Source organism: Culicoides brevitarsis, chromosome 3 (assembly GCF_036172545.1).
Source record: "Culicoides brevitarsis isolate CSIRO-B50_1 chromosome 3, AGI_CSIRO_Cbre_v1, whole genome shotgun sequence".
In the NCBI taxonomy this organism is placed as follows: Eukaryota; Metazoa; Arthropoda; class Insecta; order Diptera; family Ceratopogonidae; genus Culicoides; species Culicoides brevitarsis.
Window position 1 is genome coordinate 12333678 of NC_087087.1, and position 16460 is coordinate 12350137.

At 29.3% G+C, this 16460-nt stretch overlaps 2 protein-coding genes across 2 annotated transcripts in view; both read right to left on the reverse strand.

The window, feature by feature from the left end:
- LOC134834911 (GATA zinc finger domain-containing protein 14) overlaps positions 1-5639 on the reverse strand; it is a 30153-nt gene extending 24514 nt beyond the window's left edge. Inside the window, exon 1 of the mRNA XM_063849717.1 lies at positions 5153-5639. Coding sequence (XP_063705787.1) covers positions 5153-5255 — 103 coding nt within the window. The 5' untranslated portion in view covers positions 5256-5639. The remainder of the gene's footprint in view (positions 1-5152) is intronic.
- An 8982-nt stretch (positions 5640-14621) lies between these two features.
- The window catches only part of LOC134835201 (transcription factor SOX-9), a 29012-nt gene continuing 27173 nt past the window's right edge, over positions 14622-16460 (reverse strand). The window contains exon 3 of the mRNA XM_063850072.1: positions 14622-15174. Within this exon, the coding sequence (XP_063706142.1) occupies positions 14622-15174 (553 nt within the window). The remainder of the gene's footprint in view (positions 15175-16460) is intronic.

Genomic DNA, 16460 nt, shown 5'->3' on the forward strand with positions numbered 1-16460 from the left:
ATCTCTTTGCTACGCCAAAAATTTCGCGTCGTATCCACGGAATATTTGCCTTTTAATCCGATGATAAGTGAGTACGACGACACATTTAAAGGTTGTCATGTCATAACACGTTAAAAGAAAATGAAAGTATAATTAAGAACACACGTCACACGCAAATCTCTTTCATTTTTTGCATATAAATTGCTTGTTTTCATCGTTCTGTGCGGCGAGATGATACTTGGAAGATAAAGTGTAATAATAAAATAAAGTGAATATCATTAAAAATCGTTACACGTGTAAAAGTTTTGTTATAAATACATTGTTTTCCCATTCTGGGATATTTGCTGGTTAAAGTTACTGAAAAAAAAGAGTGGGAACGAGTAAAAAACAAATAAAGTCTAATGTACATTCAATTGTTTTTCATCCCACAAGCAACAATCGTCTCGTCGGTTGTTGGAGGCAGTTGTTCATCAAGCAAGTGACAACAAAAAAAAAATGACAAAATAAAAAGGAAAATAATAACAATAATAAAGAAGTGTCGGGAAAGTGTACAACAACATCATTTAAACACTTGCGTGTTATTCTTCTCCGATTCACAAACATACGACGACGACAAAAAAAAAGTGAAATGTGACAAGAAGCCTCTTTTGCCATCATGTACGCCACAGAATAATTTCATTATTGTTCTTTTTTTTTGCTATATTTTTATAAGTATTTCGAGCACGTTTTCGGTCTCTTTTGTGAATTACAGAACCGTTAAAGCAAAGCGCACCCATTGTCACATAAACCATTTTGTTGTTTATTTTATTTCGTTATCCTTTTTAAATTCATGGCAATATAATTTTTCAACTTCATTATTTTTTTATTGTTTTTTTTTTTGTTTGTCAAACACTTGTACAATTAAAATAATTCGCCTGAGGTGATTTTGCGAATCACAGGAACAATATTTAATGAAATAAAACGGCGGCGCGGCGCAAACATAAGTAAATGAACACTCAAAATGACAACTTAATGACCCATAAAATGTCATTTGAATTCCATCGCAACGCGACGAAGACTTGAACACGTTCCTCGAGAAATTATGTGAGAGTGTGTAATCAGAACATCTTAAAAGATTTCCCGTATCGTGGTACTTTTTTACTTACCTATACCTAAGCAGGGGGAAAAGTTTGTAAGATGCCTTTGTTAAAAAGTTTTACCTTTACTTTTTATTTTCAGTCATCTTCGTTATGTTTTCCGTTGTTTCTGATATCTATACGGGGAAAGGAAGACCTGCGACAAACCAATAACGGGAAATGAACAGTAAAATTTACATTTTAATGGTATCATCCGAAGACGCACGACAACAACCCCATGGGATGATATGGACTTTTTTGAGGTCCTGAAGGTTTAAAAAGAAGGTCCTCGAAATTTTCGTTAGGAAATCTTAAAAGTTTTTTTTTAATTTTCTTTTAAAAAAATCAATAAATCATTATTGATTTTTTTTAGAGATTTATAAAGAACAGGCTTTTATAATCTAGATCAAAATAAAAAAATCAAAAAAGGATTTGATCTTTTTTGAGGCGACAGATCAGATTATGATTTTATTTTTGATTTGCAAATTTAATCAAAAAATTTTCAACCTTTAACTTTCTGATTTGATATGATCTAAAAATTGATTTAAATCAAAATTAGATCAGATCAAATCCAAAATTTTTAAGAAATTTTTTGTGGATTTTTTTTTTTGTGGATTTTTTTTTTTTTTTTTTTTTTTGATTCGATCTGATCTAATTTTGATCTAAATCAATTTTTAGATCAGATCAAATCAAAATTAGATAAGGGTTGAAAATTTTTTGATTAAATTTGCAAATCAAATCTAAAATCAAATCTTTTGTGATTTGATCTGATGCATGCAAAATAGATCAGATCGTGATTTGATTTTTGATTTTATTCTTAGACCATTGATCTAGATTATACAAGCCTAATAAAGAGGTTTAAAAGATTTCCTAACGAAAACTACGAGGGTCTTATTACAAATTTTTCTTAAACCTTTAGGACCTCAAAAAAAAGTCATTTTATCCCACGGGGAATAACAAAGAAGCAAATTCCAGAAAGACAATGAAAAAGTTTTTTAAACAAATTTCATGAGAAACCTCAATAATGGTTATTTATTTACCAATCTGTTCCAGCAATTTCTCGGTAGCTCTCGCATTTGTTTCTTGAGTCAATAGTTACGAGAAAAACTCCGATCGAAGACGTGATTGTTACAATAGAACTAGAGTAATAAAATTAATTGGGCAAATGATTGTCGGTTCTGAGAAGAGAACTGATCGAATATTATAGATGCCACATTAGCAAATGGACTGATCCATTTTTGATGCGAAAGCCTAAAAACAAACACTCGTCTAAATCAACATCAAGTCCAGCAGAATATTAGCAAACATGATAAAAGACGTATTAATTGGATTCCATAAAGGATCATCATCATGCATGTGTGTGCCGAAATAAAAAATCTCATTTGAATCAACATCACGGAAATTGTAATCCAAGTCTCTTTTGACGTGCCGTTCGTTCGTTCGTTGGAGCAGAAACATTAGAAATATTGACTACGTGTGGCAGGCAGAGGGAAAACAAAAGGTTTCCACACTGATATCTCTTTTTGTTTGTTTGTTCGTCAAATTAGTGTCCCATTTGTGGAATGAAGCTCATGTGATATTATAATAAATGAATGTAACTTGCACAAAAGACAAAAAAAAGGTTTCGTGGAATGAGACGAGTTTGTGTTTATAGATCCTTATTTATGGTAGAGACAGAGAGCTTTGGGAACAATTTCCGAGGATTAAATGCTCGATAAACGATTTTTTGTGTTTTTTCTTTTGTTCTTTGGAAATGGAGAGTTTTTATGTGGTGAGAAAAAATAGGCTAACTTATTTTTGGAATCTTAACGCGTTATGGTTAATAATAATTAATAATTTTTATAGCTTTTTTTCAAACCTTTTTACAAAAAAAAAAAAAAATAAAATAAAAGAGTTATCTAAATAAATATTAAAAGGGTCTAGAACTAAAATCAGAATGAAATTAAACCCCAAAAGAATTAAACTTAAGTTTATAAAATTATTAAAGAAAATATGTAGTTTACGTAGGAGAATATTTACTTAAATAGCTATCCTTTTTTGTTTTGATTGCTAAAATTTTTCACATAAGAGTATATTTCGGCATTTCATTATGTGACTTTTTTCGTACTTTGTTCATCGTCAGACTAAATTTGATTTTATCATATATGACAGACGTACCTCATCATGTGGGCTTAAGGAGCATTAACCTTTGTAAACATTTAGATTATGACAGTTTTTGATTTTTGGATGGAAAAAGACATCAAACGTTCAGTTTGTTAAAATAGAAATTTTTTATCTTGAAAAAATTAATAAAAAATTGAAGTTGATTTTATTTATTTATTTTTTTTTTTTTTTGTAAAACTAGTTAGGCCGCTCCAAATTTATTTCGAACTTTTTGTCCCAAAAACATTTTTTCAAAATGGGGGGGGGCAAAAAAAAAAAAAAAAAAATTTTGAAATACTTTTTCATATACAATGACAAAATTTTAACAGTTTTTTTTTTGTCATTAATCAATATTTTAGTTGATTTTGTGGTATCAACATTGAGATTTGATAATTTAAAATTTATCTCAGAGAATTTCAAGTTAAAAATTTAAACAAAAAAAATTCGTAAAAATAACTGTCAAAAAATTTTGAAAAATAATTTTTTTGAAAAAAAATTTAAAGAAGAAAATTCATGTTAAAATACGATTTTTGATGCAAAAATTCTTAAAAATTGAATTTTTTTTAAAAATTTAGGGAAATTAATTGGAAAAATATGAAAAAAGACCAAAAAACGGTTAATTTTTATGAAATTTTTAACTTTTTTTTTTATTTTGCCCCATTGGATTTTCGACTTCTGAAATGGGGCATGGGACAAAAAGTTCAAAAAAAAAAATTTGGAGCAGCCTTAAATAAAAAAATATTTTGAATTTGACGAATCATTTGCTAATTTTTTCTGCATTTTTTTGGCAAATTTTTTTTTCAAATTGATAAAATTATTGAAAAATTTCAAATATTATTTTTTTTTACTTTTTTGACTCAAATTCAAACAAAAACTGATAAAAATTACCGAAAATAGGGAAAATTTTAGTTTTTTAATAATTTTTTGATGTTTGAATCAGGATTCAGAGGTAGAAAAAGTTTTTTTTCCGGGAACCAAACTCATTTTCCCAAAATACATTACCCCAAAATAATGAAAAAAAATCCTAAACTAAGTCAATTTTACATATTTTTTAAGTAAATCTATAAATTTTAATTTTTAAATTCTAAAATTTCCCCTTTTTTCTTTTAAAAATTCAAAATTTCTTTATGATTTTTGTAAATTTTCAGGGGATGAGGTTTTCGCATTTTTTTCCAGGAAGTTTTGGATTTTCGAAAACCTTAAATGCGATTTAATATGAAACCTTGAGACCTATAATTTTCTTTAACTTTTATGATTTTAGTGATTCAAAAACACAAAGATTTCATTTAATTACAGAATTCGGTTGAACAGAAAATGGTTTTTAAGGTGAAATTTTAGTTTTCTAAGCTGAACTTGAAGTTTAATTAACTTACAAACCTCAATTTCTACTTGAAAAACTATCTTGAACTCATTTTAAATCCCATTTTCTGCATTTTTGAATCACTATCATAAAAGGGTGAAAAACCTATTATCCAAGGAATTGTTTCTTCCTTCCTTTCACACCTTTGATAACCTCTTGCATAACTCACACTCCAAAGCAGGTCAGTAAATTTCCGTATGAACTATTCCGTTATTCATTTAAGATTATTCATAGAATTTCCTGGAAAATTCTTCAATTTTAACAACTCATTTGAATAATAATTCCTCGTTCCTGATCAGAAAAACACTTCTGGGAATTTTCCATCATTTTAGTTTTAGATTTAACATTTTGCAACATTTTACGAAAACTAATCATTCAGCTAGATACGAGATTTAATCAAATCAACTACATTATTCCGGGAGACAGTAAATAATGTAAGTTTAAACAAGGTGTGTGTTCTATCATTCTCTAAACACGAACTAGATAAATACAATGATTTTCCAATCTAAATAACATCAACATAATATTTGCTTTAGATACTATAACATTTCCTTACCTGACACGGAATTAAAGTTAGATCCACCAGATTTTGATGAATAATTATTGTTGATGGAGTTGAAGAGATTTACTGCGCCCGTTCTTCGCAGTATCCAAAACATGTTGGCTGGTATTTTTTTTTTGATATGATTTATTATATTTATTGTTTGCTCTTCTTCCTTGTGACGGTCGTTGGCAAAGACGTTGTAATATAATTTGAATATATTTTTTTGCACGTTCTGCACTGCGGATTCGTTATGATAATTTTTTATTATTTTTTGTCGTTTTATTTTGACGTCAAATGATTTTTTTGTTTTATTTGGAACACTAAATTTGCCTTTTTATATTTTATGATTATTATTTTGATACTTAAGTTTGGTCACTTTTTTATTTTAATTATTTTTATGCACGCTTTCTTTTTATTTTTCTTTTCTTTACTTTTTGGTTTGATCCAAATTAAATTCTTTTTTATTTAAAGTAATAAATTGACTGGTAATATAATATTAAATAGGGGAGGAAGAAAATCCATTAGACAATCCCTTGATATAGTAACTTGTTGAGATATGTAACAATTTTTCAAAGCATTGTTTAGTCACAACTTTCCTTGCTGCTGTTCCGACGAGGACTGAGTCGAATTTGCTACTATGTTCGGCACTTATAGCTGAACCATTCATCCTGACGGTCCCGATAACGATAACGACGCGCATGCTCGGAGTCATGCGATGGAAAGGACTATGGATGTAGTAACAAGTCAATGAGGTTATAAACTCCAAACCGATGCAAATAGCCCAACATTAAAGGAATTGTCGATTTCGGAGCGCTGTGTACGTCCTGCTATTTGAACAGATGATGGGGATGATGATGGACAAAATTCTCGTCGTACGGGATACACAAAAATTTGTTTGACAAACTTTTTTTTCTGTGTAATTCTATATAATGATGGATAAAAATACGGGTAAGTAATTTTTTGAATGAAAGTTTTTTTTTACCTACTGACTCGGATATGAACGACGACGTCATTGCCTTATGGTCGATAAATGGATCAGATTAATCCTTAAGGGAGTAAGTTAACCCCTTAAAGGAGTTTTTTAACCTCTTAAGGGATTAATTTTACTCCTCAAGGATTCAATCTGGTCCATTAAGGGATCAACTTAACCCCCTTTTGAAAAAAATATAAAAAAATGAAGGCCATTTCTCCATCAAAGTTTGAGGGTCTTATTTTCAAGACCCCAGGGCCTTAAAAAAGGGATCAACTTAGACCCAAAAACCTATTTTTGAAGTTGGTCATCCGCAGACCCAAAAACCTATTTCCTTCAGGAAGATAGTTGAACCTTTTTAGAGCTTTTTTGGTCACTTAAGAGGTTATTTTGATCCGATTTTGATCAATTTAATCTCTTAAGTGATCTACAGTTTTTTAAGTCTTGAAGGAAATGATTTTTTGGGTCTGCAGATTACTAACCTCAAAGGGGGTTAAGCTGATCCCTTAAGGCGTTATATTAATTCCTCAAAAGGCTTCAAATTAACTTCTTAATTAACTTAAGAGCTTAATTGAACTCCTAAGGGACTAATCTAACCCATTTTTCGACCGCAGTGTAATAATTGCTCGAGTATGAGGAAAAGGCTCGCCGTTCGTTCGTTCCCCTGTAATTATCGGAAAACTTTTGCGTTAATAGCAATTATTTGCAATAACTTTTGCATCATGTTTGCATGTTGAAGAGATAAATGGGATTTACTCACAATTTATTGGCAGATTGTGGTGTGTTTCTGATTTCCTCCGAGGAAAATGCACTCTGTTGAACGTAGAAGCAAAACAAAAACTTTTTGTTCGTCGAGAGTTTTTAGCTTAATGTGCATTTTAAGAGATTATCACGCACAAACTCACATGTGTACATGTACGAACTTTCCAAAAGTCAATTATGATTTTCTGTTGACTCATGACGCTCGAGAGTTTTTGTATTTCTATTCTGGGAATCGAAAATGATGTACAATTCATTGCATACAATTCAGAGTTTGTGTTCAACTATGAGGAAATATTCGTTTTGGAAAAAACTAATTGAAGAGAAAAAGTTTTTGCTAGACTTTGTTTGTTATTATTTGATTACAATTTAAATGACTTATAAATTGTTTTATAAACATCATCTACAAATAACATGCAAATAAAAGTTTAATCAAATTAATAATCAAGAAAAATTTATAGGCGTTCGAGTACAGGGCGGTCGATTTAAAAGTACTAAAGTCTTTGAAGAGGATTTAAAAAACGTTTGGTAAGTAATTTATTTTTTCTTAATGTCATAAAATACCGAAAATAGCCTATTTTAAAAATGGAGTTTCCGTCCCAGTGCACATTTTGAATTTTTGATTGTTTATTTGACATTTTTGCCCCAGTTTACATTTACAAATTTTGCCTTGAGGTAAAATCAAGATTTTTGTTTCAGTTAACGTTTAAAAGTGCAGAGCAAAGATCTTTACCCAGTGCAAATTTTAAATCTTTGACCCGAAACATATTTAATATTTTCTCCCCGGATGACATTTGAAAATGTTGGACCTAATGCACATTCAAGATTCTAAAAATTTTGACCCAGACTACATTTTAAATTTTCTTCCCAGATGACATTTTAAAATTTTGGACCCAATGCATATTTAAAATTTTAAAAATTTTGGCCCAATTTTTTTTACAACATATTTTAAAGAAAAATGTAACCCAATACTTTTAAAATTTCTTGTTTTCCCAATAAAATTTTAAAACATTTTGGCTCCAATCCCGACTCCATTTTAAATTTTCTTTCAAGAACCGTCCCGGGAATTCTAAAAGTGCTTTTTTTAAAAAATTTGAAATTTTTACCAAATGCTTCAATAAAGATTTCATCCCTATGCACATTTTGAGTTTCAAATTTTGCTTTGAACTGCCCAATTCTTTGAATTTGTTCCATAGAAACTTTTTTATTCAACATATTTTAAAGAAAAATGTATCTCAGCAAGATACATTTCAAAAAAACCCCATGTACATTTTGTACCAAATTCTCTTGTTTCCTTTTTCTTTCCCCTACGTTATTCCACTGCTCTACTATTCAAACATTTTTCTATGAACTCACATAGCTTCATAGCCTCAAATAAATACATAAAGTCAATAGTATTCAAATTGTCTCTCGGCATATTTTGACTAGAAATTTAATATATTTTCAATAATATGCAGATAGGAGCCCAATGGCTACAATTTTTCTATACTACGAGAAATCGAAAAATAAATTTGATCATTACAATATTTTATTTATTTATTCATTCATTCATGAAATGTCTCTATTACGAAATCAGAGTGAGACGAAAGATCTCACCCACACTAAGATAATTTCATAGATGATCGTCGACCAATGAGACGATCGATCACTTGAAGAAAGAAGGCGTGGTTTAAAAAAATTACTTAATTCTCGACTTAAGTTGCTGTCTGAATGTCATTTAAGCTCGACATGCCTCGAAGTGAACACGATAGATTTTCAATATCATGAAAATTTTTCTATTTTTTTCCTTTTCCATAACTGAAAAGGATGCCAATGCCTCTAAGGTTAATCAAGTTACTTGTCTGTGTTCATCTTTTTCTCTTTTTTCATTCCGAGATATAAACAATGTTATTTTTCAATTTAAATTTTTTCTTCATTTTCTTCTTTTTTGTGTGTCTTGTTGTCTAACATGAAGTATCTTTCTTTATGAATAATAATTATGTAGAATTGCCGACGTACAAAAAGGCAGCAAACATCATCTTTTACACTTGAAGAAATTTCAAAAGAAAATTTCTGTTTGTGTTGTTGTTTTTATTTATGATTCAAAAGTGTTTAGGTTTGAGAGAGACACACAGAAAAAAGTGAAACACATGCGATAACTTGGATATTTTGGGTCGTTTTTGACCTTTTACGAGACAAAAAATGCTTGATAGACGACTTTAAGTCTAGAATAAAAGCACTTACGACGAACAAAAAAAGTGAATTGAGCCACTCTTTGTTATTTGTCAGACACAAGTATTCTCACGTACAATTTTTTGTTTCTTCAACCAATGAACAACATGAAAGAATTTTATGCTACTTGTGATAACGCACTCATGTATGGTTCCAAATTCCAGCGAAATTTGGCATCAAAGAGCTCTCTCGTTGAAGTGTAATGACACAGAAGACAAAAAAAACGGGAGGAAAACTCCCAACTAATTTCAAAAGGAAATTACCTTCTTCTAATTTAATGTCAACTTTAATAAAAATGATGATAAAAGTTAACAAGAAAAGAAGAAAATATTTTAAAGTGCATTAATGTACTCGAGAATATTTACATTTTTTGCTTCTCTCTTTTCTTTCAGTTTCTCCCGCCATATCTCGAAATTGGATTACATGCAGGTGGTATCAACGAAATTTATAGTGCTGCTGTGCTATGATGATCTTGTGCATCCACTTATCTTCAGGCTTTACTATCAGTGGCGGAAGGTAGAATGGTATGCAAGGGAGTTTTAACGTCAGGTAGTTTGAGAAAAATCATAACTGGAATCTAATCAAATCAAATTAATCAGATATGCTTCTTAAGGTTAAATCTTTGGAGGAAAGTACCTTAACTAATTCACTTTTTTCAGGAATCCAGAAGGAAATCAAGAAGAAAATTATGGTTAAAGACAGAGGATGTTGGAAACTTATCTTAAATTGGACCAAACTCCTTATTGAGGTCAAAACTTGAAAAAAGACTCTTTATGAGTTTTTCAAATCTATGTAAATAGGTTTTGCATTGGATACAAATATTTAAATTAGCATTTTTAGAAGGAGAGGAATATTGCTTAAAAAGCTCAAACCTGGATCAATCAAAGAGTCGTAAGAGGTCCATTTGATCCCTTTAGAGGTCAAGTTGATTCCTTCAGGAGGTCAATTGGATCTCTCAAGTGAAAAGTTTAATTAATAACTTCACAAAAGATCTCTCCTTTGAATGCAAGCTTCTCAGAACAATATTGGAAGCAAAACGGGATGAGGAGGATGGAGACGTAGATACAACTTCGAACTAGAGCAAGAGTATGGAAAGCCGAACATAGTGGCACAAGTGAAAGTCAACAGATTTCGATTTGCCGGTTACTTAGTACGAATGGACCCAGATCGAGCCACAGCAACACTGTTCCGAAGAGATCCTGAACTGTTGAGTTGTTCGAGCGACGATCAGCTGACTGATAGTACGTAGTAGCTCTTTGACCTCGTGCCGTAATACATGTAATAAAGTTCATTATAAGTCAAATTAATTTGTGTTATCATCCCTTGAATCAAATCAGATAAATCAATATAAACATCAACAACTGGCGGACAATGGCACAAAACAGATCCGAATAGAAGGACGTTCTTCAACAAACCAAGGCTAAGACATAACTGCAGGGTCAACAAAGTAAGAAATTAGTAATTAAAGAATCAAATTGATTTCTTGAAGCATAAAATTGACCTCCTGAAGAGATCAGATTCCTTTAGAAGTTAAATTAATTCCTAAGAACTAAGATTCCTAAGAAGCAAATTTATTTAAGAGATTAATCTGATCTCTTAATAGGTCTCTAGACTCTCTACATGGGTTGAGTAAAGGAATTTTCTTAAGAATCTTTCAAGCTCTTAAAGACAAAGTTTCTCTATGAGTTCTAAGTAAATTCTAAACACGATTCTACAAAGCCTTTCATAACTTAGGTCTCGAACCGACGATCTTTGATACCCTCCAACTCCACAAACGAATGACATGCTTATGTTAAAAATTCCATACTAAAAATCTTACCTTTATTTTTCAACTCGTAATCCCCATCATAGCCATCGGCTCCTTCAGCGACGAGAGAAAATCTTACCTCTACCCTTTTTTCGCCATTATAGCATTATACAGCATTATCTTTGCAAGTGAAGCAGAAGCAAATTGTATGTAATCCACTTATTTTCCATACATTTTAACATTTTTTTTTTGCTTCTTTTCTTTAAATTCATCCGTGTTCTCCTCTCAGCAAGGCAAGCAAGTAAAAAAAACGGTAGATAAAGGTAATTCAAATTAGATGACTTGGAGCCTCCCATTCTGACATGTGTTTTCTTCAGAGAAAAAATAAGAAATAACACAAAAAAGGAAGGATTGCGAACATAAAGTTGATTGAAACATCAACCAAGCTTCCACGTATGAGCGCACATGAATAAAGATGAAAAACTTTCCAAGATATCATTTTAATTTGTTCAACGTGCTCTGAAGATAACATTTCTTGCTGATGTAATGAAATGCGAAACAGGAGTTAGCGCCATCCGTATTTCCGACTAATCAAAGCAATATGTCATTTTTCATCATCCGAAAATTCACCAAAAATGCTTTACAAAAAATGTTATGAGCGCCTCATCAAAAAAAAAACTTTTTGAATTTTAAAACAAATATAGTGCAGCATATCTCTATAATCTTCGTGTTCGCAAGATGATGTGAACAAAATCTAGTTCATGTTGAGTTTTTTTTTATTTCGTTTTCTGTTTTGAATATTTATATATTTTTGATGTGTGCCGCAGAGACTTGCCGTCAAGTACGTACTCATCATCGCAGAAATTGAACGAAAACAGATTTGGAATTTGAATCGTTCGTTCATCATCTCATCATCATCATCATCGTAATAATAAGTATCTCAACATTTTTTTGTTTAAATTAAAACAGAACTATTAACAAGTGTGGGGAGTTTGAGGCAACAGCAGGATTCAATGACGCACAACAGATCACGAAAGAAACAGACGGTAAATTGATATCTTTTTAGCACGACAACCACCATTTAAGAAAAAAAACTGTTTCAAATTAAACAAGACGACAAAAAAAAAACTGTTAGCAAAAAAAATATTTATTTTCATCTAATTTTTTTTTTATATAACAAATTTTTGTTCTTCTTGTACAAGAAAAATTTCATTAAAATTTTCTTAAAATATATCGTAACTACTGCCTTAACATTTATTATATATTGTATAAATTTATCGATAAGATTTTTTTTTTTGTAAGGGGATTTCGTACGTACTCGAGACTTTCTTTTTTGCTACCTAAACCTATTCAACTATACTTACAACAAAAAATACATAAAATTTTTAATATTGTTTATTATAATAATTATTATTTATATTGGACTTAATCTAATCTATAAATGTTTACTTTTATTACGGGGACATCGTCATTGGCATCGCATCAGTTGGTCGTAATAAGAGACGAAAGACCCTTAAAATTTTATCGGTTTTGCTTTTGAATTAATTTTTTATTGGAAAAAGGAAAATCAATGTTTGGCAAGGAAATTTTTTGGTCTGTCGGTAAAAGGACTTTTTTTTTTAAATTGGATGTTTTTTAAAATTGATTTTTTTTATTTAAAATACTTAATTTATTTTTTAGTTAATTTTAATTTTAAAATTTTATTTAAATTAAAAATTTATTTAAAAATTAAAAAAAAAGTTAAAGTTTTCTGAAAAAGTCTTATTGAGCAAAAAATGAACTTTAATTATTTTAATAAAAACTTATTAGAATTTCTTTGAAAATAAAAATTAATTTTGAAAAAAAATTCATCAAAATTATTTTATTAAAAATTTACTTCAAAAAATTAGGAATTTTAAAAAAAAATTAATTATTTGCTTTAAAAATATTTTTAATATTTTTTAGTACTCATGGTCAAAATTTTTAATTAAAAATGGTTTTAATTTAATTTAAAAAAAATAAATAAAAAGTATTAAAAAAATTCAAATTTTAACTCAAATAAACAGAAAAAAATGATCAAAAAAAAAATTATATTTTTTTAAATTTTCTTTTAATGTATGTTTGAAAATTTTTATCAATTAACTAAGTTTTAAATTTTTTAAAATAAAATTTGAGATTTTTTTTATAATAAGGCACTTATGTTTTCATATTTTAATTTTCAGAATTAAATAATTTAATTTTGATTAAATTTTTAATTTAAATAAAAAAAAATTAAAAAATTTTCAAAAAAATATTGGAAATTATTTAGTTTGGTTGAAAAAAAAATATTAAATTAAAAATGGTTTTAATTGATTTTTTTAGAAAAAATGAATAAAAAATAATAAAACTCTTCAAGTTTTTTAAAAACATACAGGAAATTTCAAAAAAAATTAAATAACTTTCAATTTTTTTTTATTTTTCTTTTAATTTATTTTATTTAACGCTTGAACATTTTTGTCAATTAACTAAGCTTCAAATTTTTTTTAACTGAAATTTGAGAACTTTTTTTTTTGTAATAAGGCACTTATGTTTCCATATTTAAAAAAAATAATTTTTTAAATTTAAAAAATTAACAAAAATTAATTTAAAGTCTAAAAATTTTAAATTAAAAAAAATAATTTTCTTTTGCTCACTTCTGATTTTTTTTTATTATTTTAAACAAAAATTCACTCAATTTAACATTTTTTTTAAATTCCAATTAATCAAAAAATACGCTCATTAAAAAAAATCCTCACCATAAAAAACATCCTCGAATGCCATTAAACTTAGCTACTAAAACAAATTTTTCGTCACAATAAACACTTTGTCCGAATCCATTAACGAAATTAAAGCTGTGCTGCACTTTCCCCTGCCATAAATTATTTTTGTTGTTGTTCAATTAAATTTCATGTGCATCACGATTTTCCGCAGAATTTAATATCATAACCGAAAAATTAGTAACCACCATTTAATTAAATTCGACCAAAATTTCCACTTTCGAACAAATGTTTTAAATTACATTTAATATGAAAAGTTTTCCTTTGAATTTTAACCGATTTTTTAATTGAGATTTTTTTTTATTTTGCAGAAATTCAATATTTTAAAATTTTCATTAAAAAGGAAAGAAAATTACGTGGAACTGGAATAATTTGTCCAATTCGGATAAAGTGGCAGATGATGATGGTCCAAGTGATAGTAGGCAATATTTGTGGGATTCGTGGGTGTATCGCCTGCGTTATTTGTCATGCTGCCACCCGTGGGGCAATTCACAGCGAAATTTGTTTGTTTTTGCAGCATGTTATGGTTATTAAGAGTCGATGCAGCGTATTGTTCATTGATTGGAATAACAGGATCCAGTTCTAATATGCTTTCGTTGTCGTCGTTGTTGTTGTTGTTGTTATTCGTTACAGGTGCTGCTGCTGTGCCTGGTTTATATGCATGAATTGCTGATGTAATCATTTTACGGCTTTGTTGGTTCTGTAAAAGTTGCTGCTGCTGCTGCTGTTGTTGTTGCTGCAACGCCATTTGATGATGATGCGAGGAATGTTGTAGCTCATTTATGTCTTGATATTGCTCCATTTCCTTCAATTCAGCGTCGCACGTGGCATTTTCTGTGTAATTTGACGGCGATGTCAGTGGCAGAAGGGATGATGTCGATGCGGCGACGTTACTTGTCCCAAAGTGATTCGGCACGTAGTACGGCACGTAGCAGGAAGGCGAGTAATAACGATGAGCGCCATCTGTTGACGGTTTTTGGGACGCCGTTGTCGTATAAGAAGACGTAGATGGCGCCACTGTCATAAACCATTCGACAAATAATCTGTGGTCGTGGGCGAATGCATTTTGGGATAAATTTCGCGCTGGGGCGACGCTACATAACCCGAAGAGGACCCAGAACGAGCCAGAGATTGATAGGCGGGGGTTCCGCCGTACGTATAAGGCGTCGCGGGGGGCGTTAGGGGATGCGTATCGTTATTTATCGAATTTGAGCTGGTTATCGAACTGGGAGACTCCAAGCCACGCGAATCGAATTTCTTCTCATTTTGTCCCATAAACATCGCGGAATTGTTAAATAACGTCGCTTCAGCTGATTTCATCAAGTGACTGTCATTTTCGATACACATCTGTTCATGCGACGAAGTCCCTGACGAGGAATTTTGATTTTTTCTGCGACTTCCGCTGCTTCCAGTAGTGGACCGAGAACGGGGGGGCTCTTGATCCCCTGTCTGACCATTTTTGGATTTTTTACGACGCGGTTGGTATTTGTAGTGAGGATGTTCCATTTTGTGCGTCTGTCGCAGCTTCTCGGCAAACTGAACAAACGGACTCTTATCTTTTTCGTCCAGATTTCTGTAAAAAAAAAAATAAAAAAAAAATTATGTAAATATTTACATTCTCACAGCCGACAATAACATGACATATGCTCGCTTTATTTGACACGATAATGACATCTCCCGGAAATCCGCACATATAAATTGATTTGATTATTTAATGTGCGCGAACGAGAAATTTTGCCATAATTGGAATGACTGTGCAGTGATACTCAATTAATTACGAGTCGAACGATGCAAAAATTCCAATCTGCTTGTTTGAATTTTAAATTTTTTTTATTAATATTCATGAAAAATCTCGGAGAAAAAATTAGAGAAATGAAGAAAAAATTTATAAATAGTCTTAATTAGAGTCAGATATTAGCATTTAAATCGTTTTTCCTTTTTTTGCAATTTTTAGCAAGATAAATATAAAGAAAATTGTCCTTTTTAAATATTTTTTTACATTTTTTGTGTTTTTTTTTGCTTTGTGGAATGAAGGAAGAAGAGTTTATTTATATTTTTTTATTCTTTTCATGTCTTATCTTCTTTCTTTTTTCTTTACATAAGCGACAAAAAATATCAAGAACAGGTCCCTTGACAATTTTTTTTCTTTGGATGAAATTATGAATTTTTTAAAAGAACTTTTGTCTGTCTGTTAATTTTTTTTTTCAAAGAAAAAATGAAAAAATTTACAATTTTTTAACAGTTCTTAATATTTTTAATTTTTTTTTTTGATATTTAAATTTAAATTTTTAAAAATGAAAAAAAAAACAATAAATCAAATTAATTTATTAAAAAAACGTTCGAATATTTTCGATAAATTTTAATATATTTTTTTTATTTTTTGAAAAAAATTGATAAAAAAATAAATTGAAATGAAAAAAATTAATATTAAAAATAATGAAAATAAATAAATTATTAATTGATTAATTCAATAATTTTTTTTTAAATTTTCAAACTTTAATTGACAAATTTTTCAGTTAGATCCAAATTTTTGAAAAATTGAGCATTTTTTTTCAATTTAAATAGATTTTAACTTTATGAAAAAAAAAGAATAAAAAGAAACTCAAAAATTTTAATGCTATTTCTTAAACCTTTTATCGACAAAAAATATTTAAAAAAAATTAAATGTTATTTTTAGTAATTTTTAATATTTTTAATTCATTAAAATTTGCATTAAAAAATTGATTTTAAAAAATTTTTTTAATTTAATTTATTTCTTCGATTAACAAAAAAAATCTTTAATTTTTTTTTATTTATTTTATTTTATTTTATTTTTTTTATTTATTTTTTTTTAATTTTAACTAAAATTTGCTTATAAAT